The 23,521-nt window shown below is 41.3% G+C and overlaps 1 protein-coding gene and 1 long non-coding RNA gene across 2 annotated transcripts in view; one reads left to right on the forward strand and one right to left on the reverse strand.

The window, feature by feature from the left end:
- The first annotated feature begins 708 nt into the window (after positions 1-708).
- Positions 709-21,997, forward strand: LOC116699166 (uncharacterized). Its single transcript, XR_004334386.1, has 3 exons — positions 709-803; positions 16,981-16,986; positions 21,985-21,997. It is a non-coding gene; the product is annotated as an uncharacterized LOC116699166 (long non-coding RNA).
- Positions 4,393-23,521, reverse strand: part of cdh2 (cadherin 2, type 1, N-cadherin (neuronal)) — a 61,411-nt gene continuing 42,282 nt past the window's right edge. The window contains exons 5-16 of the mRNA XM_032531611.1: positions 22,092-22,247; positions 20,827-20,971; positions 20,315-20,487; positions 18,954-19,091; positions 18,304-18,489; positions 17,613-17,866; positions 16,781-16,923; positions 15,452-15,685; positions 14,386-14,619; positions 14,009-14,148; positions 9,859-10,023; positions 4,393-5,924 (exon numbers count right to left, since the gene is read on the reverse strand). Of these exons, the coding sequence (XP_032387502.1) occupies positions 5,718-5,924; positions 9,859-10,023; positions 14,009-14,148; positions 14,386-14,619; positions 15,452-15,685; positions 16,781-16,923; positions 17,613-17,866; positions 18,304-18,489; positions 18,954-19,091; positions 20,315-20,487; positions 20,827-20,971; positions 22,092-22,247 (2,175 nt within the window). The 3' untranslated portion in view covers positions 4,393-5,717. The remainder of the gene's footprint in view (positions 5,925-9,858; positions 10,024-14,008; positions 14,149-14,385; positions 14,620-15,451; positions 15,686-16,780; positions 16,924-17,612; positions 17,867-18,303; positions 18,490-18,953; positions 19,092-20,314; positions 20,488-20,826; positions 20,972-22,091; positions 22,248-23,521) is intronic.

The following is a 23,521-nucleotide window of genomic DNA, read 5'->3' on the forward strand; positions in this document are numbered from 1 at the left end:
TGTGTGAATGAAAGCTGATGTTCTTTAGACTCTGGAGTTTTGCTCCTGCCTGGCTGATGGCTTGTCACCCTCGCCATCGGCTATCCATACAAATGGGTGACTACAATGGAGTCAGCAGACAGGAAAGACCGGCCCACTCAGTGGCCTCTTTTCTCCTTCATATAGACAATAATATAACGACCCAGTTGTACAATCAGCTGGATCTCGGGGCCGTCCATCCTTCAGCACATTTATTAGCCACTGATCATGGAAGTCCCTCACTAGTCCGTTGGAAGAAATTATCAAGTTATTGTGTGGAAGTGGCCGAGGGACATTAAGCCTTAATGACAAGAGGGTGATGGAATGTCAAGTGTTTAAAAGCATGAATGGCTCTCGGGGGTCTTTGTGTGCACACTTTTTCTGTGCCATTCTATTTTCCTCACTTTATTTTTGCAAATTTTTATTTCCAAGGACAATAAAAAACAGTTCTCTAGAGTGCACAGTTGCCATTAGGGCTGCAACTAACAAGGAGTTTCATATTCTTGATTAATCTGTGGGGGGTTTTCTCGATAAATCGATTGGTGGTTTGGTCTACACAATGTCAGAAAATGGTGAAAAGTGTACCCAAAAGCCCAAGATGACGTCCTTCAGTGTCTTCTTTTGTCCACAACTCATATATATTCAGTTCCCTGTGACAGATGAGAAGAAATAGAAAATAGTCTTTTTTTCCGACAAAATCACGCAAACCAATTAATCAATTATCAAAATAGTTTAAGCGATTAATTTAAATGTTGACAGCTAATGGATTTATCTTTGCAGCTTTAGTTGCCATTTGCTTTTGCTCTTGGCATTTTCGAGTTGTGAGAAAGAAGATAAGTGCATGTGTGTGTGTGAGACAGTGGAATAGAAACAGAGAGAAAAAGCGAGAGATGGCCTGGGTGTGTGTAAATGTGTGTGCATGGTTTATGATTACATGTCCTTTTGTGGAACACATCAACCATTCATGCAAGAGAAATCACAGCGGGATGAGGAATTCCTTCCGTGCACTCGCAGGCAGCAGAAAGTGACATTGAGCACTCACATACAAGTCGAAGTCTCATGCTCAGCCGATACGCATCTTATGAAAGAAAGAGCGTTCATTATTTTTGTCTCAGTGCGACCCCACCCTTCCCACCTCGCCCTTCCCCCAGTTCTGTGGCCACAGTGTCACTACTGTGCGTGGACCGAGAATGATGGCAGGATGGGGCCTGATAAATGAGAGCTGATAAATCAGTATCGCGGACGGAGGCAGAACAATATCTGCTGAAACAGAGGGTGAGCCATTCGAGAGATATCTGCCTGCAGTCAGTGAGAACACAGGGAGCCGTAGATCAAGGCTGGATGTTGGTGTGATCATCACGCAAAGACCTGGGACTCAAAAAAACAAGTCCCTTCCAGTCTCTGTGGGTGAAGCAATCCAAACAAATTGATCTGACATTACACTTAGAGGGCAACAGCGTAGAAATGAAATTGATTGATTTTTTGCAAGTGACTAGATCTATACACAAATACGTTGAAGACTGCACGTGCCGTGTGTTTGCGCTTTCTGTCATCCACCCTACTTACTTATTCATTCGAAGGTAGGATGCAGGGACTGGGAAACCGTAAGACATATGCTCTTGCTGCTGCGGGCCAGAAATTTTTTATCGATAACCTGGGTAGCATCCATCTTCCCAATGTCCACCAAAGGTCAGGGGCAGCATAACTTAGATGCTGGTTTTGCATCGGATTCTAGTCTGTATTCTGCATGTTTACTGACAGTCCCCCCACGGTGGCTGGGTGGATCTGTGACACTTGCTCAGCCATCCACAAACACACACACACACACACACACACACACACACTGAGGAGCTGAGGATGGCTGTGTCTAGTAAATCTGCGACGGGGAGTGGGTGTTGGTGAAAGCATTGTTTCACAGTCATTAAAAGGGCCCTGGGGTGCTTGTAAGAACAGCAATCTGCAGCCATTTTCGAAAGAGAACACATTGGGAGTACTCAGAGGCTATAAGTTGAGTTCCTCCTCGCATTTGTAGTTAATATTGCGGATAAAAAAACAAACAAAAAAACAGAATGGAGTCACTGGAATGCAATGTGCACCCGATAAGCAGCAGGATACAACCAAGCCCACACTGCTAGCCAACAAATGACAGCACATGCATTATTTATTTTTCTGATTTTGTATCACTGAGTGCTCTGAGGTCTTTTTTTAAATGTGTTTTTCATACAGTATGTCAAAGACATCAACTGGCAGATGAAACCAATGTCATTCCCATCCAACTTAATTAACTTTGTGAATACTGTTTTGCATAATCGCATTCCCTTTTTGTCAGCTAGCTAAAATGTGCAAATGAGATACTTTTTTGAGCAATTATTTCACTCATCCTTGCTGGACCATATGGCAGATAAATGATGAAAATGTGCTCTTCATAACATAGTCATTCCAATTACCACTCAGTAAGTCAAAGTCAATGATTATAATCCTGAAAATACACTGTCCTTACATTTCCCTTAAAATGTATATTCCAGCGTCACTCGAGCTGATGTAGACTCTCTTGCATTTTTTAACAATACTCCATGTCGGCACACAGCTGTATGTTTTGGGTGTGGATAGTGGAGGAGCTGTGCAGCGGCTGCCTTTATGTCCTGGGCTCTCTTAGATTGCCAGCTTTCCTTCGAGGATAATCCATGTTTTGAAATTGAAGTGCAGTACTGGAATATCAAATTTTTTTTCTCCCCTAGCTGAGGATTAAAAATGAAACAGGACTTGACTGCTTGGTGGAGATGAACCCGTTGGAGCAATCTGAACATCAAGATGACAATACGGCCGGGTGGGAGAGCCTGCAGAGGACTTCTAGATGGGGAGCCGGCAGTATGAAGAACTGGACAAGTGTACATTGTAGCACTATGCTTCAACTCTTAAACAATCTATCTTTTTTTGCGTATCATTTAAAGAGATAGTTTGACATTTGGGATTTTCTGGCTAAGAATTGGATGAAAACATTCAACATGTCTGTTAAATGCACGGCTGGCAACTGTCTAACTACTCTGTTGTAAAATCTTCCACTGAAAATCCATCCTGCTTCTAAGCCAGAAAAAGGATTTGATGAAGCCCTTTTGAGATGTTGAGTCACTAACCACATCTGTGCCTGACAAAAGATCCAAGCAAAGAAAACAGTTAGGTTTAAGTTGTGTGGCGCTCCTATTGGCTAAGTACAACACAAAAGGAAGCACATTCAAACATTGAAAACCTCAAAGTAAAAGGAAGTGATTTGGCAAAACAAATCAGTCTCAGCTGCAGTTGAAACAACACCTCGAGGTCAGACAGTGTGTTGTTTAACATTTCACCCGACTGGGCGACGGACAATTTCATGTTGCTTCTGGCAAATGGAATGCACAGCTTTGCATTCTTTGAGATAAGTGATAGGTACCAGACAAGGTCACTTGAAATCTACTCTATATAAATAACTCCTCTCCTAACGCGGGAGCACGTATGAAAACGGCTTGGTGGTCTTAAAGCGGTACAGGATGTGGAACTGATTAACACAGAGCAGCGACACTGATTACACCAGCTGAAAAACAAAAGGCAGGTACGGTTCACTGGTTATTCTCTAATAGACATTCATTGCGTTTTGTGTGACGACTACAAAACCAAACTTGGTCCCGTCTAATCTGGTTGAATTAATAAGCCATGTCCATATCTATTCAACTGGATGCAAGTGGTGCCTCTGTGAATTCTAAGTCCCACAGTGATAGAGGAGGGCGGGAAAAAGGGCAGGCGAAGGCTAAACGGCCCACGTTTTGGGACTTTCATCATCCAGAGTCACCGCACACACGACGGCTGAACAGATCATTACCGCACCACCACATACAGTACACACACACACACACACACACACCCACGTCAATCTCATCTCCATCCTGCCACATGTCCCAGGAGTGCAGGTACATGCAGAGCCCCTAGAAGCACTTTTTGGAGGCATTCTTCATTTTTGAGGTCAAGTCCAATCTGACCCACAGTACTTTACAATACTGATGGCTGATAGCAGACAGGTGCAGGATGGAGTCGGTATTTCCTTTAGGCTTTAGAACAGATAGTGTTACAGAATGAGCTTAGTGTTTACTTCTTAGCCTGCAAGCCACACAACTTATCAAGAATTGTAAGGGCCTAAAGCATTTCGCTTGTGTACAATGTTTGCAAATAATTAAATAAGGGTATAAATGATTTATTCTCCCCTTCTGGTAAAACATTGTACAATGAATATTTTTTTTTTGTTTAATGCCGTTGTCCTTTGAGATAGATTGCACAATTCGCAACCTAATTACGCCTCTGCAACAATGCTGAGTTTGAGTAAAAACAAAATAAATAAAGAGGCAGTTTAGTTTTTAGCTCCAAAATTAGCATTTTATTTGGATGGTTGGGGTCAGAGATGGATAATTTGTTTTCCAGTACACATGGTTATCCTCAAGGCTTAAGTCCAAAACATTTTCCAGTCTTAAAGCTGATTCAGTAATTAGTGCCTAGCATGTCATCCCACCCCCCCCCCCCCTTTTTGGTACAAATTCAACAGTTGTGCTGACAAGATCACTACTTTCCTTTTTTAATCAATGTTTCCCCCCCCCCCCCCACGTTTTATACAAAAACTCTCTTAACTTCTACACATTTAATGTCACCCAGATTTTTTATTTTTTTTTCACTTTGTAAATAAATTTCGGAAACAGTTTTCGTTTTTGTTGTCATGAAAAGATAAAAACATGCAAAAAACTTGAATTTGTAGTCCAAATTATACATTTACAGGTTTGGAACTTTTTGCACTTCTTCATATACTACATCAAAAGAAAAAGATAAAGAAAAAGAAAAACATTATGTACACACATCTTTTTACAGTGAAGTTGAAAATATCAGATGATGACTAAGGCAAATGAAGTGTACATAGATTAGACCAAAAACCATTTTTTTTGTAAAATACTACATCACTTCAGAAAAAAAGAAAAACAAATCTGCTACAAATGTATGATTCATAACTCCCTTTATTTGCAACCAGCTGCATAATTTTAATTTTTTAGTGAAAAAGTCTAGAAGTCTAGCGTACTGTACAGTGCTGTTCTTAATTGTTTTTCTTTCCATCCAAGCAAACAGATGATCCTTCATTTCTTCGTCTTTGTAGTTTATTTAAATAATCTTCAACAAACAGGAGCATTGTGTAACCAAAGAAAAAAAGCATGTAGAAGCATACCAGAGTGTAACATACTTTGTTTGAAATCACTCCAAAAGTCAGTACCATTAAAGCCTTGAACATAAAACTAATCATTTAGATCCAAAAAAATGTACAAAAGGCACATTATATCCCAGTGCTTCTGTACTGTGAATTTCAAGTGTAACTGAGCGCATTCAATACCAACAATCCGAGTGGCGACAGTCCACCAGTGTTCCCTCCCACAACCTCCATAACTGGACCACAGCCTATGCCTAAGCTTTCAACAAGCATATGTATGCGTAGACTACAACAATAAGCCTAGGTTGGTTGTTTTTGAAAAAAAATTCTGAATCAGTGTTTATTTTTTGTTTCTTTTCTGTCACAGTTCCGTCACTCTCTTAGGGAATATAAGAAGCTGTCCATGTCCATCAACAGGAAATCTTTCCTTTTCTTCATGTGTTTTTTTCCATCCTTTTTTTCATCTTTCACCGAGTGGCTGTGTGTCCTAGTCATCGCTTCCACCGTACATGTCTGCCAGTTTTCTAAAGCGAGGGCCCCAGTCATTGAGGTAATCGTAGTCCTGGTCGCCCCCGCTGCTGGAGGAGTTGAGGGAGCTTAGGGAGCCAGCTGTGGAGCCGCTGCCCTCGTAGTCGAACACGAGCAGGGAGTCGTAGGGAGGAGCGGTGGGGTCGTTGTCTGCTGCCTTAAGTCCCTGTACAGAAGGAAATAAAACCGCGGTTAGATGAGAAGATTAAGCCACGTCTACTCAGCAACACTGTCTACAATAAGGAGTGAGCCACATCGACACAACTCCCTCCCCCTTACTGCTGCACTCAAAAAGACTAATCTATCCTCAAACCAGTCAGTGGTTCTACCTCCACTTGCTCAGGAAATCTGATTAATCAGGCTCTAGTGTTCCTGGGAGTTTCCTCTGTGTTTGGGTTGGAACTCTCCTGGTGTTTCTGGGATGTCGGATTATCTGCTGCTTGATCAAAAGCCAAGATTGAGCATGTCCAGCAGCCTCAGATGACTGGAATCATGTCCCCTTCCCCCACCGGCCCCTGTGCAAGCCCCCTTCCTCTCCCTTTAACAGCGGCAGTACAACTCCAACGCTGATACTTTGTCTTTTAATCTAGATAGCAACATCTTTAATATCATATTTATCTGAGTCCTGTCTAAACAGTAGCAGTAAGCACTGAGCTCAACTGGGGCCAGGGATGAGAGGTGTGGGTGGGTGTGTGGGTGGTGATACTGGTGGGGTTGGTTCTATTTTAAAGATTGTCTGCAACATTCCCAGAATTCCACATAGCGTCATGAGAGGTCCTTATGGATGGTTACTGATTTCCAGCCCCATTCCCCAACAAGACTCAGGAGACTTGATAGATTGATGGGTCTAGGAGTTGAGATGTGCTTTGGCCATGATTGACTTTGGATCTGAGCCTGGTTTCTCCCTCTTATCGCCACAAGAGAGGTAACCCAACAAATAATAAATGAATAGAGGATTAACAGAAGTGGAGCAGCATAACACAGACAAAAAACAAAACCTCAGCTCTTTGGGAACTTGTCAAAGATTTATAGTTTCCTTTCTGCTGCCATTATAGCGCTGAAATGCTCTCAAATAAAAAGATGGATTGAATTAAAGTGCCTGGGCACTTAGCGATTATTTTCCACTTGTTAGCTTTTGTTAAGTATTTGCTCAGGGCTGCGGTGCTGATAATGTGGTAGGAAATATGACAGATGGATCGTTCATTACAATTACAACCATAATCGCTCTGCTGGTTATGGCCCCCTCCATCTACATCCAAAAACCCACTGGCAGTTTCATAAGGTTAGTCAATCACAGAACTTAGCCTAATTTTATAATAACTGAGTCATCCACTGTGACCAACTTTGCCTGGGCTCAATCGCAGCACGTCAGCTTTGTCTCCCTCTGTGGCACTTTGACCACCTATGGCCAACAGAGGTCATGTCAAGTTGGTGCTGATGTGTCCAATATTCCCCCCCCCTTGTGGGAACAGACCAGAAGTTAACTGATAGACCTTTGTTTGTCCAACTTTGAGGTTAATGTCCTTATGCTAAACCTCTGCCTAATTTTTGTTGTTGTCCCTCAAATTCAATTAAGAGCCACAAGCTCCTCGGGCATGTGCACGTTGCAGGATGGAGCTCAGACCCCCTGCCCTCCCCCGCCCCTCTCTGTCTCCCTGCTCCTCTGGCAGCTAGCCCTTATCAGTTAGGTCAGATTCCAGCTCCATGTGAGTGCTGGAGCTACCATGACTGAGCTTTAGCGACAGTCAAATCTGGGACTAAAAACAGATCAACGTTGCCTGGTTGCATTGAGTGTTTTCTGGGTCAGGATGCTCAGACTTGTAAAATCTCAAAAAGTCTGATCAAGGCTGTTGTGCATTGTCAAACTGTAACTTATTGAGCAGTGCAAAATATTAAATTTCAACTCAATATCTAATATATTTTGTGTATTCGTGACAAACGCCGAGACTGAAAATGAGTGGTAAAGAGACCTGAGAGATAGATGTTCGGGGAGCAGAGCAGAAAGAGCTAGTCCTAATCTAAAAACATGGGCACTAGGCCTGCACGTTTAATCGTCATAAAATCACAATCTTGGTTCACCCTGTTCACGATTTAATTTTTGCATGAATTAGATTTCTTTTTTTTGATAACTTTGATTTTGATTTAATTTCACGAGCCAAATGCATCACAAACGCTACTACTTTCTTCTGTGAGTTTTAAACAGACTGTATAAAATAGGTTTTAAAGCACTCCAAGCGCTGCAATGCTCTCCCTTCTCCTCACTGAGGCCTCTATGTTTACAGGCTTGTGGTGATGCACAATGTGCTATAGGTGCCAAAAAATAAAAAAATCAAGGTTTGGTTAAAATGATCAAGTAAATGTCCTTAGTTTTCGTCTTTGTCAATGGCTATATCTTTCCGACCGGGACATTTCCGTAGACGTGTATAGTTTCTGACTAGGAACCCAGAAATTCCGACGTTCCATGTAAAATTGAACACAACACACAACAGTCCGTGCCCCGCGCCTGGCATCATGGCGGTACCAAAAGTCGGAAGAAAACGGCAGATTCCCATTTGATTATGACTGTGTCAGATAAAAGCAAGTGCCTTGCAGTGGAAGGTGGTCAAATATGTAGCGTGGCAACGTTGGTTTCATATTGGATGTTGGCTATTCAAAACCTTTGAAATGTGTTGAATATCCAATGTCCAATATAAAACCAACTTTACCATGGTAAAATATGTGGACAGTTCATTACAGAGAAACATCCCACAAATTTGAAAGTAGTCTACATTTGAGAAACGAACACAAGGAGGCTAACCTTAACAAGGTAAAGGAGAACGCCAAGCCCCCTTTCCCCTAAACAGAAGCTAACGTTACGTTAGGGGCATGGATGTATGGATACGTAGGGCCAGCAGCACGGCGGAGACAACCGCAGGACAGAGAACACTACAGGCTGCTTTCACCGGCGACCCAGTAGCTGGTTAGTAAATACACTGGAATATCAAAAGTGGGAGGGAACGTGGGTTAATATGTGGATTAATACTGGGATGTCAACACAACTGTGAGTTGATTGACTTCAAAACATTCGCCACTTTACTCAAACCAAAGTTCTAAACACCGGTTGATGTCTGTCTTCTTTAGTCTGTTGGCGGTTTAGTTCTTTCCTGGAACAAGTCAAACACATTCTGCACTCACTGCTGCGTCTTGTGTTGACTATTAACATATCCGTGCTCATCATCATATGTACATTGTGTGTACTGGTGTTATTGTTGAATGCATTGCTAATACAAATTTAAATTGCATGTTTTTGTTGAGTTATTACTACACAATACTTTTTCTGAACCTTTTCTAATCCCTCGACAAATAACCAATATTACAAAAAAAAGACAAACTAATCGAAAACTAAAGTAAAACTAAGCATTTTCAAATAATAAAAACTAAACTAGCAAACCCTAGCAAACTAAAACTAAACTGAATTTGAAAACAAAAAGTCTAAATGAAATAAAAATAAAAACTAATGAAAAATGCATTCACCATTTGTAATGCTGTGAAACTTGTGCGCGTTAGTCTGGTGAAAAATACATGACTGCTCTTTTCATTTTACATTCTCCTTTCATGCTGGAGTCAATGATGGCCTCGGGCAAACGAGGGCACTCTGAACAGTGCACTCCGATAGAAAGCCAATGTGTTTCTATGCTGACATATCTATAACTCTACTTTGGTGGAAAGTGAGGAGAAAAACAATTATATCTAAGTGAGTTAGCATCATGTACTTTTTGGGCTTTATGTGTGTCTGAGTGGATATGTGTGATGAGAAAAGTTTGTTCTTTCTAAAGGGAAAAAGATGAAAACAATTCATATAATAATCAATTCAATTTTAAGTCAAGTTTATTTTCTCCCACTACACGGCTGTGCACAAATGCTTGATACGGAGTCATATACGCCAAATTTGTTTATTATACACAAGTTTATTATAAGAAAGTCATTCAGCTTGAAAATAAAATTTACGCTTTGCAACACCACTAATCCTTTCACTTCAGCTATTTTCCTGGGATTTAATTTCACATACAACAAAACAATCTGAGATTTCAATAATTGTGTATGCTGGATAATGCTTTTACCTCGTTGATGAAGTCTCCGATGTCTCCAGGGTGGGGTGCTGCTGACCTCATGGGGTACTGAGGCTCAGGGTGGAGGGGTCTCTCGTCTAGACGACGGATTCCCACCGGCTTGATGGCATCAGGCTCTATCGTGTCCGGCTGCTGGAGCTGACTGAGGTCGTAATCCTGGGGAACACATAGACAGATGGGGGTTAGCTAAGCGGCGTGACGAGACCCCAAACGCTGTGTGATTATCTAAATAGGTAAACACATATTGAGCTGCACAGTGGAGAAGAATTTCAACTGAGCGAAGGAGAAGATTTTAAGTTAGAATGCAGCGGCAAGAGTTGAGAGTACACAAGGGAAACTTTAAATCTTCTTGTCTGTGAAGCACAAGCCCAGGGACAATCCGACACATTAAAAGAGCCAGCATGGAGGGGGTCCACGCTGAGGACCACATCATATGCTGCAAGAGTGTTTGTACTTGAGCGGTGTGCTGCAGGAAGGATGTGCAGGCGACTGTTTTGCTCTAATCAATGCCCAGACACGGGATGGCGGATATGCATAAGCCATTGCTAATCCTATTAACATTACCAAGGCAACCTGAATGGCTCGCAGTTTGTGCAAAGTCATGGGCAGGCGGAGGAGAAGGAGGAGAAAGAGTAAAGAGAGAACAGGAGTCAGAAAGAGAGAGAGAGAGAGAGAGAGAGAGAGGCTGCGGTGAAGAGCTGAGTTGAATGACTGGATGGTATCACGGTGACAGCAGATATGATAGAAAAAATGCCATTTGAGAATCAGGGTGTGTGCCTAATAAGCGTGCATGATGGATTGTCCCTCTTTAGAAGATTTTCGGTAATCCATCCATCTCTAATATCCCGCTTCAAAATTGTCTTTGCTCAGTTGCACATGTACCTACACACACTTGCACAATCCCAGAAAAAAAAACAAAAAAAAAAAACATAAAGACGGCAGACGCTCCAATGTAAAAATAAACATGAGAATAAATATAAACCCTGTGATGATGCATAAACAACCCAGATATACAAACGCAGCGAAGCATGCAGGCACTTGACAAAGACCTACTCATTTCGACACTAATATGTATCATCTAAAATCTCAAACAAACACATTGATTATCCATGTGTAATTTGATTTCATGGGGAATGACAATAAACCCCGAGGCTAGCTGGAGGAGAACAATGGTCAGCACACATCGCGCAGTATCGCCATCCATCATCTTTGGGCCATTTTCAGACTGCTGTTTGACCTTCTCTAAGGTGGCCCACCGGAGGGGTCAGGAGGCAATGACAGGAATTGCAACAGAGACATATAATGGCTGAAGTCAGCAGGAAGGTCTAATGACAAGCCAGCCCTCTTCGGGGAATTGACTCCTCACATGACATCGGCCAAAAGAAATGGCTGCCCCTTGGCCCTCATGACCCACATTCAAATATGGGAGAACCAGACTAAACCTTACACACTAAATCTAAGCCATCATTCCTACTGGTAATAATAACATTGTACACATGTTTACTCAATTCTGGAATCTGGGAAAGCAGCAACATCACTAAGGGTAATTCCAATGGGGCAAGGAACACGAGCCGTCAGATGATCACACAGGATCCATCGCAGTTCATAGAAGGACTTTCAGGTACAAGTCTGACCTTTCGTACGTAGCGGCGTTGTGAGCACACACAGCTTTCCTGTGCATCGATGGATTATTTCCAACATTTAGGATGTGCACACTTTTGGCTTCACCTCCAAATAAAGAGGTATAAATAATGTGGCTCCAGTGCTGGCTTGTTGTTTGACATTTTGGGAAATTTGCAGAGACATACGTACATGAGAAGTTTTCTTCTGCTCCTATGTCTGTCCTTTCAATATAAGGCTGTAGCCAACAGCAGATCAGCTTAGCTCAAAAACTGGAAACAGATGTGCTTGTAGACAGATTTTGTAACTTTTGGACAAAGCAAGGAGAGCTTCCCCCTTTTTCTAGACTTTGTGCTAAGTTAAGCTTCATATTTACTGTACAGACATGAGGAATGTATCTATCATCTCATCTAACTCTCAGCAAGAAGGCAAATAGGTGTATTTCTCAAATTGCCTAACTACTCCCTTACATCTGACCATTAATGTTTCTCACTCTGTTGCCTTAGTTGTGGCAATGTCACCCTGATCCCATTTCATATCCATTTCCTCCTTTTCTATAATTTAATCATAATTTAAATAATGACCAGTGCAAAAATAAGCCCCAAGTTGCGATAAACCAGAATTATCTTGATAATATTAGAGATTTTACAGTTCCTCTTACAGATCAAATCTGTCTTGTATCTGGTGACAAAAACATAAGGCACTTACACCATCTGCATAAGCAGGTCTGATTTGTTTGGTTTCACTTACTGCATAGGGATTGAAAAACAAATCATAATACTTTCAAAGCATGCCTCTAAAGTGTACATCAAATCATTCTGAGGTAATTTGAAGAAGCAGATGACTCATTCCTTTCTCCCATGTGTGTTTATTTTTTTATCTGTGAACCTAAGCACAACTTGATTTGCTATCATTTCAGCATTATTTTTTTCCATGTCCTGGAAACGCGGCCTGATCAGCTGTCTGCATTTGATGAAATGAGTGCTTCACAAACCAATACAAGCCAGGCCAATGGCAGCAGCAACTAAAATCATATACTCTGAGAGCACCCAATGGTCTGACACTTCAATTTCCTCCCCAGCGGGAGATAGGGAGAACAGAGGTGGGCATTATAAAGACGATATCGCTGGGAAAGTCAGGGACGTTTTTTACCAAACACTGACTCTCCCGGTTCCGCAAACAAGACCATTTTCTCCTGGCACCCTGCCCTCCTCGGCGCCACTCAAAATGAGAGCTTGTTCTCCCTCAAAAAATTGCTGCACCCGCTTGTTTGTCTTTGAGGGGTGTTAAATCATACAACAGTTTCCTTTTCAACATGTTCTGGTCCACAAGTTTGACCAGTTTGTGTGTGAAAATGAGAACGTGAATACACAAATGGGTCTACTCTCTCCTGCCTAATCACTAGTTGATGTGTAATGGCTTTCCAGTCATATTGTTACCTTAGACAGAGCTTCATTATTGTGCCACAGCAGATGTTTATCTCCAAATGACATCAGCTTACCAATTACAAGTCTCCAAGGATAATTTGGCACTATGCTGGGTTAGACGGGGGTCTCCTGTTCATATCTGCTGCTATACCTAAGCCACCGGAGCACTACACCCAGCAGCAAGAAAATAACCAATTTGGTATATTATTACCTTTTTTATTAAATGATTCCCTTACTGCTAACAATGGGTCATTAGGACAATTGAGTGTGTGTCTGTGTGTGCCTGATCAGTGCAGGGAGATAAATACTTTATTGATGTCTGTGGCACTGCATTTCTATTATGCGTGTTTGTGTGAAGCGGGAACCAGTTCCAGTTGAGCAACCAGTTTCAATATTTCCAGAACCGATTGGATCAAAATGTGTTTGTCTTATTGATTTCTTACAGCTCCCTTTTTTTTAAGAAAAGGGGTTCTATTTCCAGGGATTGTCTTACCCCTCATTGTGACTGTGAAGTGTGTCTTAACCAGGTCTATAATAACCAGGTCTAATGCGAGAAAGAATGTATTTTAAGTGCAGGTCTGCTTGCAGAAAGAGTCTAGGTGGTACCATCTGTCCTTATACTGCTTCAGTTATACAGAAACTGCTACTCTGCTGCATACTGTGAACGTGACCTCAATGTTTCTCCCTAACACAGACCACATCCTCGCCCTTTCAAAAACACTGCACAGCTTCATGGTACGTAGGGCTAGGTGTTTGACATTTTTCTATGCCAGTATTAAATGTCTCTGCTGAATACAAAACAATATTTTCTGTTACTTAAGCAAAATATAAAAATTAGTTGCTAAATCCCAATTGCCAGTTAGATGTATTGTATGCATCCAAACCAAGGACAAGAGCACAGACAAAAACAGCACAGACTGAGTTTTTTTCTCTCAAAGCTAACTAATTAAAAGAACCAAAACTGGTTCACCCTTAAAACAAAAACGTTGGTAACGTAGGACACAACACTTATTAGGAAGCAGATTGAGAAAAGTTGTTTTTTTAAATGACAACGTAATTGTTAGTCTACACACTGTTTGCCACGTCATTCTTACCTGATCCTCCTCTCCTCCACCTTCCTCGTCATACTTGAGAATGTTGTCTCTCACATCGTCCTCTGGGTCGATAAGGAGCTGCTTGGCCTGACGCTCTTTATCGCGGCGCTTCATCCACACAACAAACATCAGCACGAGAACTGATGGACAGACAGAGAGAGGGATCTCATATTACAAAACATGATAACTTGACGCGTTTTCAGACAAATGTAATCGGATCTGATGTTTTAGAGCTTGGATGGGGGCCTGATCAAGGCTATTTTTTTGGTAATCCTACAGTAATCTAGAGATATATCTCGGATAACGTTTAGCTGTCTTTATAATCCCTGTGTGTGTTTGTGTGATGTGCGGTTTGAGAGAGGCACTGAGACACTCACTAAGGAGGATGATGATGCAGAGGAGGATGGAGATGATGGCACCAGTGCCCAGACCGGCAGCCATGATGTGTTGCTGGTCAGTGCAGTCTCCATTGATGTCACACTGGCATACTTTAATCCGCAGATAGGAGGTGTTGGACATGGGCAGGTTGCCTGAGTCTGTGATTATGATGGGGAGCTCATAGATACCGCTTTCAAGGAAGCCAATCTTCAGGCTCACCTGAGCATAGTCACCTGAGAGATGAAGAGGACAAAAGACAGAAAGTGTGAGTGAGTGAACCACGATGGCTCCTTGTCAGAGCAAACACATTAGTAGACACAGTAGTGAGACAAGAGATTAAGTTACTTGATGTGTATACAAATCAAAATAACATCATGTTTCTTTAGTCTTTCAGAGGGGATTAAATCAAAACTACGAATAGACGTTTGTATAGGCTGTGTTCACAGTACGATTACACTCCTATTACCACAAATATGCAGCATAAATTTGTACCTGGAAGTTGCATCAGCATATCTAATCCAAAACATGGTTGGGATTTAGATTTGGAGCTTATAAATCTACTGAATACCTTTTGATAATGCTGCTTAGGCTAAATTCCCAGCTGCAATAATCCAAATGCCATTATCCTATTAAGATATATTCACTGCTTTTCAATTTACACTATCTAATAGCTAAACACACAACAAATGAGTTCCTACCACTCATGTTTTTATTTCAAATTAGCATAAACAATTAATGTCTGCATGGTGATGTTAATATAATTTTATATTGTCTCTCCCTGCTCTACCTGACCCTTCTGAAGTGTGCTATTTACACATTTTCAAAGTGTTGTTCAGAAGGATCAAGGTTTCGAGCTTTAATTACTAAACAAGAGACTGACAATTGTTATATTTAAATTGTTACATATTCTACAGTTTCCTTTCTAATAATTAAATGAGACTAACTGAAAAATGCTGAAAGGGGATATTGCATATTCTCTTCTTTCATTTTCCAGTAAAAAATACAAATGAAGCAAAATCAAAGCCAAATGAAGATTAGTATATAATAGTGTCTTCTGTGTCTTACCGCTGACTCTTGTGATGGTCCAGTTTCTCCTAACATCAGAGGGCCGGTGGGCTAACTCAAAGGCAAATGGCCCAGCATTAGGGTTCAGGTCTCCATCGAGTGCAGTGATGTTGATGGCATTTGGCTCTGGCTTTTCACATATCTCTTTCTCCTGAGGGAATACCTTGGGAGCGTTGTCGTTGATATCCAGCAGGTAGATCTGGAGAGTACCTGTGCCACTTGCTGGAGGTACACCTGCATGGACCATAAAATGACCCACACTTAGCACATGCATATTTATAGAATAAGGCATTTCTTTAAAAATGTGCATATGGATGGGAATATATACTATTGAAATGGCAGCTCTCATTTTACAGTCATTATGCAGTTGACAGAGAAAAGTAAAGTATGGAGTTTATTCTCTGGATATCAAGCTATAATATGACACTGAACGGTTATTTACTCTAGTGGAAGAAGACGTATCAAAACTGCATACTGATCTGGGAATCTAATCTCAAGTGAGAGGGTAGACCAAAAGACAGATATATCAGAACATTATTTGGTGTGTGTGTGTGTGTGTGTGTTTGTACGTGTGTGTGTGTGTGTGTGTGTGTGTGTGTGTGTAGCGTCTTCCTGACGAAGGACACGGGATGGGAATACTAAAGCAGACAAACAGAGCCCACTGTCGTTCCTTTCAGGCTCCTCTATGTATTCACTCAGCTAAGAGGCTTTTTTACCATTCAGGCCACGCTCAAAGGAGCTAGTCATCCAATCCTGACCCATTAATTCTGAGAAACCTCTTTATTGGTAGAGTTTTTAAGCCTATTGGCCTAAGCTATGCTCCACAGAACAGGGTAAACCTGAACAGAGGTAAATCCCGCCAGTGCAGGGAAGAGGTGAATACATCCACATGCTGGATGGTTTTGGGATTCCTCACACATTAACCTTCAACTAAGGTGGTCAGCATTCCAGACATGCCAAGTGCTTGGTACAATATTGACCTTCAAGCATGGAGAATGTCTTTGTGGCTGTAACTGAGAGGTAGTATTTTTTTTTTTTAACATATATGGGCGTTTGTGGACTGGCTTCAAGTGAAAAAACATCACAGTGGAAGTCAAAGTGATGCTAGGTGGAAGATTGACCTTTGAGAGGTAGGCTACATTAGACATCCGCTCGGCTTTCTTTTGAAAAGGCAGCATTATCTCCTCCTGAATGCTCTAACAATAATGGCCAGGAATAGAGTGCTTGTGTAACACACTGGCTAAAGCATCTAGACCATGCAGCAGATGCATCACAGGAGCTCAACAAGGTATTTTTGGCAAGTGCAGTACCACTTGAATGGTTACATACCGTTGTCAGAAGCCATGAATGTTGCATTGTACAAACTGTTCTTCACAAAGGGCGACTCTCGGTCCAAAATGGCAATAGTTGTGATACGACCGGTGTTCGGGTCAATCCTCAGCCAGTTGGCTGGATCTGAGAGTTTGGAGTATCTGAGAAAAGAAAAAGAGGTTTACACAGTGATTTATAATCTTAAGTATTCACTTAAGTTATCAGTGACCTTTTTTTCAAAGCAGTGAAAAACTCTAAAATGGTTTTATTTTGTTTTTGGAGAAGGAAATCTTGCTGGTGAATTTAGTCTCAATTTAGCTTTTGTTTTTATTTGTTTACACAAAATAAATATTTCAGATGTCATGCATTTAACATTGCTATTCAAAGTTTTGAGAACAGCCTCACAGGGGAGACAAAACTGGCTTGTTATCAGCAGCTCAGACTAATTTGTAGGACAAACCGAGGAATTACAAAGCTAGCTTATTTCACATGGACTGTTTTCAGGCTGATCAACTCTTCCACGACCAAGCACCTGTGAGGTAAGGCTTTTGAAGATGATCAGGGGAAGAAATAGGGTTTGTTCAACACGAATAAGATGCTGGCCAAATAGTGTTATTTGAGCAGAAATGATGCAGAAAGTCATCTTCACCTACCATGTTACTTCTGTTTCACACAGAGTACTGTATAGTCAGTGATACACCTGCCAGACTCTTTACTGCTGTTGTTGCCAATTATTTCAGCAAAATGTGTAAAAAAACATGATTTAAGGGACAACAGACATTCTAGGAAATTAAGCTTTGAAGGTGTGTCCTAAACCTCCTTCTTTTTCATTTTTACTGTAAGAATCTACCTGATGCTTTGCTGCATGAAGCGATCAGGGTCCTGTGCAGTGAAGGTGGTCAGTGTTGACTCAGGCATCATTCCCTCCTCCAGTTTAATGAGTTTGGGGTTGGGCTCAAAGTAGGGACTCTCGTTGACATCTATCACTCTGATGGAGACGGTGGCGGTGGACTGGCGAGGAGAGTGGATGCCTCTGGCCAGGGGAACCTCGTTCCTCGCTTCCACTGTCAGCACATATGTCCTACTGATTTCATAGTCAATAGGCTGGAAAACAGTAAGGGAGAGTATATGGAGAGTGGATCACACATCAGAATGCAGGACAAAGTAATTAAATAAATGGGAATCCCATTACATGTTTGGTCATAATCCAAACTGAGAATTTGCTAGTTGCACTTACACCATACCAATCAGTCAGACAAACTAAATGTAAATAATGATATTTGTAATGTATGTGTCAAATCACCTGCAGTGACCTTCAATTTTATCAGTACTGGTTTTCCTCTGAGTTGCAAAATGCCTCTGTTCTTCCAACGACTGCACTGGACAGTTGTAATATTAACTTGCTCTCATCCTTACCAGGGGGCAAAATAACAAATATTCTAACTGAATGATGAGGCAACAAACCTCTCAGTACAGCAACCATACATTTACTATGCATCTCCAAGGGATTACATGGGTGGAGTTTGAAGAGAAGGCCTTACCTTGACGACTGTTACCAGGCCCTCGTTAGTGGTAGGATCAGTGGGCACAGAAAACCTGCCATTGGGGTCGCCCCCGGTGATTTTGTAGACAGCGTTCCAGGCGGGTGTGTTGGGCTGGTCCTTGTCAGTCACCGTCAGGTTAGCCACAATGACATTCACTCGGTTTTCAGGCACCTCGCCGAAAAACTGCATGAATAAACCATGAACACACAGAACAGCGAGCTGTTAGTGATACTGCTGTGGCAGCAGAAAATACTACTACTGCCTCACACAGCCCAGCAGGACCAATCTTGGGTAAATTGGCATCTAAGGTAACTTGTCATGTCGTCATGGTCATCTCATTCCCTGTCCTCCCCTGATAGCACAACAGTAGCATCACAAATTTCAGTGATTCGCGGGCACAGTAAGTGCCTTTTTCACTCGGCAGACATTCCAGTAGTTTCATGTGTCAACATTTGGAGGGGGATATAACACTTTACGCATGGCTGGCTACTTGTATATTTGTATGGCTTCGGAAAATGGTCAAGCACAACTAAGTAAGCAGAACTGGCGGGTGAGTGCACATATGGGGTGAAAAAGGGGTCCTTGGGATGCTTCCCCTTTCACTAAGATTGCTGTGTTGACGTTTCAGATATGACATTGTTTCTTACCGTCTCAGCAGTAAACTCTGGCGGATTGTCATTAACGTCAGTGACTCTGATGACAGCAGTGGCTGTGTTGGAGAGGCCGTACATGGGGTTGCCCTCCATGTCAGTGGCCTGGATGATCAGTGTGTACTGAGGAACTTTCTGGAAGGAGAGGAAAGAGAAGCAATGGCAGGTTTAAAACCAAACAATTTTTGGATCTTTGAGCAATATAATTAATTTGGAGAATGTGGATTTCCTCACTGAAATGTCAGTTTGTATGTAAATGAGGATTTCATTTAATATAATGCTTTTCAATTCTGCCAAATTACAGCCATTACATTTTGGACCTTTTTTTAGTTTGCGATAGACTTCACAAGTGGCCCTAATAAGCTGGCAACTTTTAGTACATCAGTATTAATGTGTTTCACTAAAATGAAAACAAATCTGAACTGGCTAGCTTCTTAATTATGTTGACTAATGGTGGCTTTTTATAAAAATCGAATTTATTCTCTATGGGGTATGAGAGATTGCGAGTGCATGTATGAAACTTGCACCTCTGCTTTGTACACCATAGTGAAGCTAACAAATGATTTTTTTTTCACATTAAAAGCCACTCAGGTGATGGACCAGTTGCTAGGTAATGAGAGTCGGGCAAATTACTTTCATGGTGGCAACTGGTGGACATAAAACGGAGGCCCCAGGGCGGTGGTGATTGAGCAGCCACCTAGCCAGATTGCCCTCACCAGAATTGCACCAACTGGCTCCAGCTGTCTATATTATTTGTTTTATTTTCTCAAACAGCTATGTGATACAATTAAATGACAGAGTGGTGGCATTTACAGCACAGGAAATAGCCCAAGATGCAAATAAAGCTTCTGCTTAAAAGAAAGAAAGACAGAGAGGGCGAAAATGAAGCAAAGGAAACATTCAGCTGCTCAGTGATGCATACTGCCTCCTTGTAAGAGTAAATAAGTGTGAAACAGCCGAGTCCATATCTACTTCTCATTTAGTTGGTAATCAACAAAATTCACTTTGGCTCATTAGTTCTTAAACTGTCTGGATATTAGCAAATATACCCCAGCTGTGTTTTGTCATCATATTAAAAATAAATAAATAAAATTAAACTTTAGCTCATTTATGTTAACATGAAGAATGCATATGTTGATATACTGTAAATCTACAACAGGCAGCACATGCAAAATGGAATTAAATATAATGTGTGGCCTTGGTAATGAAAGTCTCACTTAAATAGGTGTGATGGCAACAACATTAAGGTTAAAGAAATCAAGGGAAAGAAAGCTAAAACCATAAACCGAGGAACAAGAAGAGAAGGAGAGAAATAATAAATGCCACAAAGAAGGAAAGAAAGACGACATGTTCAGCACCTCTCTGTCCAGGCCTGCTGCCACCGTAATGATGCCTCCTGTTTTATTGTTGATGGTGAACATATTGGAGGTCGGACTCTCTGGATTCTGAGACAGGATCTTGTAGCGCAGCATTCCATTAGCTGTTTTGGGGTCATCTTTGTCAATAGAAGTCACTGTCATAACAAATGTTCCTACAGAATAGAAAGACACAGACAAAATGCAAATTCTTTCATGCCGTGTCTCTTATTTATTTCATTTTTATTTACAATCAGAAATACCTTAGAAGTTGAGTGAATAGTGCCACAATTGAACACTAGATTTATTGCTTTGTAATATAGAAATTCAATGTGCTCTTAAAATACCCCCAAACGCTTACATGCAGTAAAAGAAAAGTTAACGAAGTGGCCACCCCAGGAATGCCAGCAAAGCTGTTTGATCTGCTAACATGGAGGCAGCATGTGAAGCCGACTACAGCCAATCGGTTGCTCATTATAGAGTGATGCTGTGCTTGACTTCATGTGGTATATTACCTGGCTTGGAACCCTCTGGAACAGTGCCGTTCCAGATCTGATGAGTGAACTCAGGTCTGTTGTCGTTCATGTCGATCACATTGATCACAATGTCAATAGGGTTTTCTACCTGGTTGCCGTTCAGGTCCACTGCATGAGCTCTCAGCTGGAGGAAACACAAACACATCTGGACTGTAGAACCGTTCAAACAAGTATGATTCTCAACTGTGCAAACAATAAAGTGGGACAAACTACTCACGCAATGTCACCCATTCAACTGCTGTGACAATTAACCCCAATAACCAGCACTAGAAATAGATTTTCTGTATGTAGAAGAGCAAACGGTTTTAGAAAATCCTCTTTATTCAGACCAGCATGACCAAGACAGGAATTCGATTTTTGTAGAGATTTAATACATCCCACGACAAGTTCTAGCAAAGGCCGGGTAAAAGAGAAACATAGTATTCATTTGGTCGGATACCTGAGTCAACAACAACACAAGCATTTCAGCTGTGTTTTTATGGTTCTCTTGAAACAGAGTTACTTCCAGTGCATCTTTTCTGCATACACACAAGGTTGGTGGCGTACACAGGATTTTGATTCACTGATCCATATATACTGGGATCCCATCCATTTATGATCCAGACAAATATAGGTAAAACAGTATGTTTTGGAAATAAATGTGAAGGGTTTTTGTTGTGAAAGTCTTTCGTGACCTTTAAAGCTAGATTCTGAAGGCAGTGAAGTCTATCTTTTCATTTTAATTACATCCTTGCTTCTTTCTTAAAGCACATGCTTGAAAAGCAATGAAAACTAAGCTATTTAATGTAAAGACAATTCCTATGTAATTGGAGACCACTAATGAATAAAGCAGCTCTGAAGGAGATGGAGGTTATCATAATGTATCTAACACACACGCACACGCACACACACACACACACACACACACACACACACACACACACACACACACACACACACACACACACACACACACACACACACACACACACACACACACACACACACACACACACACACACACTTCACTTAAAAATCCTTTACATTCTCAGACGGATAAGTCAGATTTCCTGGGAGACCCAGTCTTTATTGGGTCTGAGGAGACTGTTTAGGCTACACATGACCCTTGAGCACATGCCAACCGGCAGGAATGTGCAGTATGGTCAGAACGAACACCTTTATCTTGATAAAGCAGGCTGGAAACACCATTTGCTTATTGTAAGAATTTCATTACAGAGGTTTTGTTATTATTGAGTCTGACGTACATGGAAGTTGGAGATGTGCTCTCGATCCAGGGGCTTGTTGACAGAAAGTTCTCCAGAGATCGGGTCGATGATGAAGATGCCATTGGGTGGTTGGTCAGCGCCAGGGCCTGTCACACTGTATCTGAGGGACCGGTTTTTGTCGTTGTCTGACCGGATCTGTGGGTGAAAAGATTTATTAATGAAAGCTACAAATAACATTATTATTAACTCATATTTCTCTTTTACATTGGTACATTTTCTTGAAAGGATCTCTTAAATTGGTTATTTCTGTACTGTACGTTTATGTACGTGTGAAGTTTATTTCAACACAAATCATAGTATTAGTAAGATAGGTTGCCGTTTATGTAAATGAGTGCATATAAAGAGTGTGTATAAAGTTCTGTCTTGGCTGGACTGTCTGTCCTGTTTGCCATGTAAGCTGGGGCCCACTGTGCCTACACCCTGGATCCATGCTCAGCAAACAGAGTATTTCCTCATACTGATATCCTCTATTAAAGCCCAGAAACATCCCTTCTAATATGGCCGGATTAAATATAATACAAACAAATAGCATGTACAGGACTTAAAACTCTGTTAGGAAGTGAGCTTAATATGCTGAAAAAGGATCTACTTCTTAGCTGTCCTGAGTACTGCTTGTCCTCTGTTAGCCATCCACACCAAGCCCTGACCAGAGAGAGGATTTGGCAATACATGTCCTTGAACCATGATAAAAAGAGTATAATATCTAAACAGGCAACTGAGGAACAGTTGCGCTGGTGGGCACTAGGCCTGCACGATGAATTGTTATAAAATTGCAATCTCGATTTACCCTGTTTACAATTTAGTTTTTAAATAAATTTGATTAAAAAATTAAATGACTTTGATTCTCATGTATTTTTACAAGCCAAATGCATCACAAACGCTACTACTTTCTTCTGTGAGTTTTAAACAGACTGTATAAAATAGGTTTTAAAGCACTCCAAGCGCTGCAATGCTCTCCCTTCTCCTCACTGAGGCCTCTATGTTTACAGGCTTGTGGTGATGCGCGATGTGCTATAGGTGCCAAAAAAAAATCTAGGTTTGGTCAAAATTACTGAGTAAATGTCCTTAGTTTTCATCTTCGTCAATGGGTTTCATAGAGCAAATAACGTAATATCTTTCCGACCGTGACGTTTTCTGTAGATGTGTATAGTTTCCGACTGGGAACCCAGAAATTCTGACATTCCATGTAAAATTGAACATAACAAACATAGTTCGTGCCTCTCGCCTGGCATCATGGCGGTAACAAAAGTCGGAAGAAAACGGCAGAATCCTTTTTGATAATGACTGTGTCAGATAAAAGCAAGTGCCTTGCAGTGGAAGGTGGTCAAATATGTGGACAGTTCATTACAGGGAAACATCCCACGAATTAAAAAAGTAGTCTACATTTGAGAACTGAACACAAGGAGGCT

The sequence above is a fragment of the Etheostoma spectabile genome, chromosome 12 (genome assembly GCF_008692095.1).
Source record: "Etheostoma spectabile isolate EspeVRDwgs_2016 chromosome 12, UIUC_Espe_1.0, whole genome shotgun sequence".
NCBI classification, from domain to species: Eukaryota; Metazoa; Chordata; class Actinopteri; order Perciformes; family Percidae; genus Etheostoma; species Etheostoma spectabile.